Source organism: Limulus polyphemus, unplaced genomic scaffold (assembly GCF_000517525.1).
Source record: "Limulus polyphemus unplaced genomic scaffold, Limulus_polyphemus-2.1.2 Scaffold43, whole genome shotgun sequence".
Lineage (NCBI taxonomy): Eukaryota > Metazoa > Arthropoda > Merostomata > Xiphosura > Limulidae > Limulus > Limulus polyphemus.
Window position 1 is genome coordinate 158810 of NW_013665653.1, and position 7233 is coordinate 166042.

The 7233-nt window shown below is 32.9% G+C and overlaps 1 protein-coding gene across 5 annotated transcripts in view; it reads right to left on the reverse strand.

Moving 5' to 3' along the window:
- LOC106462097 (hemicentin-1-like) overlaps positions 1-7233 on the reverse strand; it is a 358751-nt gene that overhangs the window by 20814 nt on the left and 330704 nt on the right. For all 5 annotated transcript variants that reach the window (XM_022389438.1, XM_022389431.1, XM_022389426.1 and 2 more), the window contains exon 8: positions 1563-1865. In XM_022389438.1, the coding sequence (XP_022245146.1) occupies positions 1563-1865 (303 nt within the window). The remainder of the gene's footprint in view (positions 1-1562; positions 1866-7233) is intronic.

The following is a 7233-nucleotide window of genomic DNA, read 5'->3' on the forward strand; positions in this document are numbered from 1 at the left end:
ATTTTGTTAAAATGTTTGAAAGCAACCAACCAGAATAATTTAATTTAAACAGTTTCCAATTTGGTTAAAATGTTTGAAAGTAACCAACCAGAATAATTTAATTTAAACAGTTTCCAATTTGGTTAAAATGTTTGAAAGTAACCAATTAGAATAATTTAATTTAAACAGTTTCCAATTTTGTTAAAATGTTTGAAAGCAACCAACCAGAATAATTTAATTTAAACAGTTTCCAATTTTGTTAAAATGTTTGAAAGTAACCAACCAGAATAATTTAATTTAAACAGTTTCCAATTTTGTTAAAATGTTTGAAAGTAACCAAGCAGAATAATTTAACTTAAACAGTTTCCAACCAGAATTTTCTGACCATTTTTTGGCTTCAAAGCGGTACATTACATCCTTCTTTTATACACTGGATTTAGACTAAGTTGTAATTTTAAACTCAGATAATTACCATTTTCTCTGAGAAAATACAAATCTAGGACACGTTATGAAACTGACCATTTACAGTTTCAGCACAAGAGATAACCACACGAGTCGTTCTGGTGATTGGTTAAATAATTACACGTGATTATTTCAGGAAAGTTTTGACTAATTACCAAGCCAGATTGTGGTTTCTCGCGAAAGCTTTATTTATTGAGATTTTTCAACCCGTTATCATGTGACTCATTAGGGATTACATAGATAATGAAATTCTGATTACTAATGGTTTGATATCACTGAAATACACGAACGTTCTTTTTTTTTAATGCAAAGATTAAACAAGGCTTAATTAGTAAACATGGAGCGTCCATTTGAAAATAAGTAAGTTCTCAGAGTGTTGAATAATAAAAATAAGATACATTTTTTATGTAACGACGTCAATTATTCATTTTTTTTTATATTCATAACATTCTAAATAACTTTAACCACAAAGCTTATTTTATAGAGAAATAGGTACCGGATCCCTATTGACGGATGTGGGAGAAGAGGTGGGGATTTTCACATCCTGCAGAAATTATACACTGGTTCGCTAGATAGATGCACTTTTACTTACTAAAGTTTCCAAATAAATCATCGTTCCGTTAAGAGAATATTTAGGATTATTTAGCTATGCCACTACAATAATACTCAACACAGAGATATACGGATAATGATATTGCAGATGTATGTACCACATCTTTCAACTTAAACAGTTTGTATGTAATGATGCTCTAACTGTTGACACGTCTAACACAATGCTTGACGTCTAGAGTCTATGTGTAATGACACTCTAAGTTTCATTAGAGCTGAACTATGTTCATTATATTCTGCGACCATTATTGGGCATAGATTTAATAAAATAAGTAAAAACAGACAACGTTTAAATATCCATAATAACTTATTGTATACGTTAAAAGTAAAATAGATATAATTATAAACTCTATACTATTCTGGTATCCGGAAGATGCGGAACGTTAAACTTATACAATAAATTATTGTGCATTTTTAAACGTTGAATGTTTTAACTTATTTTTGAGCTATGTTATACTTGAAGATTCTCACCACTAAATTAGGAACTTATAAAAACTAAAACGTCATCTTACCTTTATCCATGAGTTTCTCCGCTGGTCTGAGCGTAGTGGCTGATATGACAACCGGTTCACTACGACCTTTTGGATTAGCGGCAAAGACAAGAAGTCTCAGAGCAGTTCCAGCGGGAAGTTCTTTAACCAGAAACATTGGTACTGGGGAGGTTATGTTAGCCTGCAATGTACCGTGACCCACGCTGAACACCTCCAGAATGAAATTAGCATTCAATCCTCCGTTGTCCCCTTCCACACATTCCAAATATATCAGGTTTTCTGTTTGATTCAAAACCGAACAGTTGTGTGGAGACTCTGGAGGACCTAGGAGGTCATTCAATAGAGTTGTTATAGTATGGTGAGAACCATGCTTAAAGTTCTAGGAAAGTATATCTAAAAGCAATTTAAAAGTTTTAATGTATCGCTTTATCATAAATCATACAAATATACAGTGTTAATTTTCGTCTATTTCCATTCAAGTCACGTAAACACAAGTTCTTTAGGTTAACATTTAAGTTGATTGAAATATGAAATATATTTATTCATAATGAATAACAAATATCATACCATTAAGGCAGAAAATATCGCTAACGGCAAATGTGTCCAACTGATGCAACAATTCACTCTAATCATTCTAAGACAAATATTAAATTAGCTATATTAAATTTTAGTTCTGATCTATGTAGGTAGCTTGTTTTAATTCTGTTGTTGTTTTATTTTACGTGATCTATAATATGAATATCTATAATATCTTGTCCTTTATTTACACTTTTTGGTTTGGCACTGGAGAAGTCTTCTCTGGTAGATGGTTGAGCGAAGCCATTGTTGCCTTTTCCCCTGATGATACTTTGGAAGTGGTTTCGATATGAACCTCAGGCCCTTTCCCAGGCTTTCGTACCTTTACCAAATTCGTCTTTGAAGATAACCATTTCGCCGTTTTCCTGCCGACATACTTTCAAAGACGATTACAATAGATGATATTTGGTTTGGCCCACCCGGATTTCTAGATTCTGCTCTGCTAAATTTTATGTTGGTTGTCTTTATTATCACATGCTTCCATCCTTGTTGTTACTGGAAGCTCAACTTCTGATAGTGTTACTGGCTTGTAGTGCGTGGAGATTTCCTGATTATAGATTACAAATCTATTTGAAGCAAATCTAACATCATATCTGTGTTTTTATATGAAGCCAATTCCCTAGATAAACTCTTCATAAATGTCAGTTATTCACACACTATTTCGTGTAGAAAAACTCCCTATCATGATGATGACTTTCAACTTTCCTCTTGCTGGAAATTTATGACCACTTGCTGCTTGAATCAATCCATCCTCTTGCTTCATCTCTGGAGGCAATTTCACACCTTTCATTACTAGATCAAATAGAACAATTATAGTTGTAAAATGAGAATCAATCAAAATGTTGCAATACTTTCCATCAATGAATCCTTTGATTCACGGATTGATTTCTTTCAGTAATGCACTCTTTGTCTCAACTGGATCGGTTTCCTTTTCTTTTTTTTTGTTTGCAGTTAATGGCAATATGTCCTTTTACGTCACAATTGTAAACACCTCCAGTTCTCTGATTTACTTCTTTTCTTCTGAGTTAACAGTTGTATAATTACCCTTGTAGACTTTCATGAGAGAGAGTTGATGTTTCCATTCTATTTGATCTAATTATTTCATAGTTCCTGGATGGTAAAATTTATTGTTTACCTGCATTCAGGGTTCGTCACTAATGTGAAAGTTTCCTTTCAAAATGAACACGTATTTAGTTTTAGCATACTTCAGTTCACATATCCTCATCCACTTTGACATCTGAATATTGGTCGCATGCCAACAAATCCGTCACCTAACATGAAGCATCTTGACAAAAGTAATCTGGCAAGCCTTTCTAGATCCTCAGAAGTTTAGCTAAGTTCTCATCGTTCATCTTAAACATTTAGAAAAATCCTTCTAATGTAATACTCCAAATCGGTTTGGTAGGACAACCATCTGGACCTTTTAAATGTGCAGTAAGATTACAAGCATTTTATTCACTACTCGATCCATTCACATAGGAAGTTATTTCAAACTGCACCTGATATGTCTTCCATAATAATTTTACACCCTAATCTGTTCGTCTTTTGATTGGGCGATATTATTGAACTGGTTTGCTAAATTTCATACTTGGATGAAATAATGGTGTAACTGGAGTATTCAAAAAACATTCTATAGTCATAGGTGGGAAAACATTAGTAGTAAGAGGTGCAGATCACATGGATTCTTCGATTCCATATTGTAGAGTTAATAGTGTTTGTTACTGAAATTCTTGAGCGAATGCAAAGGTGTGCGTGTGTGTGTGGTTGGTTTGATTCTTGCATCTTGGAGTTCAGTTTCCAAATGTTTTAGCCTGGTGTTGATATTCATTTATACGTCTTTTATCTTTTTTAAATTATTATGTAATTTATTGGTATTATATATTGTTTCTTCGATTTTTTAAATCCTTTTGCACACTATGGATGTATTTTTGTATTTTCAGTTTCGTTCTTATATTCCTTGTGCACATTTCCTATGGCTTCTTCAACTCTTATCTGTTCGTTATCTATTACTTCTTCAATATTGTCTTTGGTCAATATTTCTTTTATTTGTAAATCTTATGTCTTACTCTTGTAAGTTATCTCATAATTTTTGGCTCTATTTTTTTATCTTGTTTTTTACTGTTTCGTCATTTTCATTAAATTTTAGATCTCGCTTCGAAGACGTGTCGTCATTTTGATGTTCATTCTGGATTTTATTTTTACCTAAATAATCCCACTTCTGACACAAGTGTTGTAACATTTTCTGTTGTTAGGCAGGTACTTTTGGATTATTCAGTAGAGAATAATAAAAAGTCCAGTCCACTTACTGAATGCAAAAGCGTTTCATTTTTTCAACCACAAGTTCTACAACTTAACTCAACTAACGCTCACTAATAAGTTTCAAGTTGATGCTAAATGATGAAAAATTGACTCACTTGCTAACATCTCTTGTATCTGTAGTATTGTAGATTGTCGGTTATTAGAGCAAAGTCACATCGCACTATCTGTTGTGTCCACTGTGGGAAATCTAACCTCGGATTTTAGCAATGTAAATCTGTAAGCTTACCGCTGACCCACCGGGAGACTTAACTGCTAAGTCTGAAGGATTTTAATGCTGAAAATCAGATTTTGATACCCGCGATGGGCGAAACACAGAAAGCCCTTTGCGTAACTTTATGTTTAAAACAAATAAACAAACACAATCATTGATACAGAAACTTAGTGTTTACGAAATTGAAATAAGAGACGAACTAACTTAAAAGTTCTATATTTCATTGATTAATCCACTATTGTAACAACCTCGCTAAACAAATTTTACAATCTTTTCTCTAGTCTTACCTAATTAACGTTTTATATCGTACATATCGTTTCTTTAATTTGAAAAAAAGTTCTAGTCATCATGTTTATTCTTAATATACATGATTGTTGAGGAAACGCTGATAAAATAGCAAACACAAAACAAATACAACGTTCTACGTGGTAATCTGTAAAGTTAAATTAATTTGACCTACAGTCTTAAGCAAACAGCGATCTCTTTCAAAACTCCACATTACTGAATACCTCATTCACCTATGGAAAGAAAAATCTATTAAGATATTTGTATTAAGTAAAAACTACTGACCAGAAAGAAGGCAGCCAGTCAGCAACATCGTACCTCCTTCCATTCACGTTACGGGATTGACTGTCATTTGTTTTACGCACCTATAGCAAGGATTCGAACGTGGCTCACCAGCTCCGAAATACAAAGTTTTACCACAAAGCTAAAACGTGTCCCGTTTTTTAAATAACCACAATTCTAAACAAAGTAGACAAATACTAGGGTTCCCAGACGGGACAGTAGTAAGTCTACGGACTTACATCGCTACAATCTGAGGTTCGGTTTCCCGCGGTGGACACAACAGGTGGCATAATGTGGATTTGCTCAGAAATAAATAAACAAACAAACACTAGGGCTAAGAGACTATTTTAATGAAAATCTATATCTATAAATGTTTGAATACTACATAAAAATCATAAGAGCAAGAAAGACGTTACAAGAATGGATTTATTGTCTTTGAGAGCTCAACTACACTTCGGTTATTATTTTCTAGCGAATCCTATTTGTAAATGTTAAAATAAACGTACCTTGATAACCTTATTTCACTTTTGTTCAGTTTTGTAGTATAGAAATATTACATAACTGTGGACACGTTTTTCTTCGATTTTGTTGTAAGTGAATATGCCTTATTAAAAGAGACACTGCTAAAAAGTGAAATACTGAAGATAAATTGACCGAGTTAAGTAAATACACTTTACATGCGTATGAAGCACTTTAATAAATGTCTATGAAGAGTCGATGGGGTAATTTTTGTTTGTATATTCACGTTCATTCCTCTCTGATAAGCACCAAAGAGATTCCAAGTGTATAAATCAAGTGATATAGTTAGCAACAAAATTGATATAATTGTTACTAAATTGATAATGATAGCAAATCCAACAGTAAAGATATACCGTTTCTCAGAGTTATGTGATAGTTTTCAGTCATGCTGTTAGTTATTACGTAATATTACTGGGCAATAAAAGATATTAGTAATTTTTAAAGTCACGCAATTAATTATTATATAATACTATAGGCTAAGGAAAAAATACTGATAGTTTTGAAAGTCATCGATTGTTATCATGTAATAGAAATGGCTAAGGAAATGATGCTGACAGCTTCCAAAGTCATGATGCTAGTTGCTATCTGATACTAATGGCTAATAAAATGATATGAATAGTTTCCAAAACCCATGCTGTTAAGAACTAAGTAATACTAATAATAACGATGGAAATGACATTGTTAGTTTTAAAGTTCATGATATTAGTTACCCTGTAATACTAATGGCTAGGGAAAAATAGATACTTTTGAAAATCATTATGTTAGTTACTATATAACAGTAATGGCTAAGGAAGATATCGGTAGTTATCAGCCATGCTATTAGTTTCTAGGAGATAATAATAACTAAGGAAGTGATATTGTTTTGAAAGAAATAATGACATTCTCTAAGTAGTGCTGACGGTAACGAAAATAATTTTTATAGCCCCTGTGGTCTTGTTAGAACGCTCAATACAATTATTTATAATGGTTTAGTAAATAATATCGTCCCTAGTTGTAAAGTATAAGACTGTAATAAATGATGTGTATCTACAATAAAATACGTAGTGTTTAGGTGTTTAACGTGATGTGCATTTATTTCTACACATGCAAGAGTACCCATCCCGAGTGAAGGAAAAGTTTAAGTTAATCTATCAATTTAGATTATTTCATGGGCTTTAAAAAGGTTAATTGTGTTGCACTTTTGGTTTCACTCAGAGCCAAAGCTCTGAGCTACTTATACTGCCCACCACGAAAAGTAATTGTTGAGTGTTTCAGTCATGCTAAGAGCCACTCAACAATAACATAAGGTAAATCTACATTTTTATTCTTTAAGTTCCGTCATAATTTTGAAGTGTGAATGATATTGTTATTAATTCCTAACAATTTAGTGTAGAATATCCTGCTTACGAAATATAATTTAGCATCAACATTATTCATGCCTATTCTCCCGTCATTTTAAGAGTGAGGCCCGGCATGGCCAGGTGGATAAGGCGCTCGACTCGCACCCTGAGGGTCGCGGGT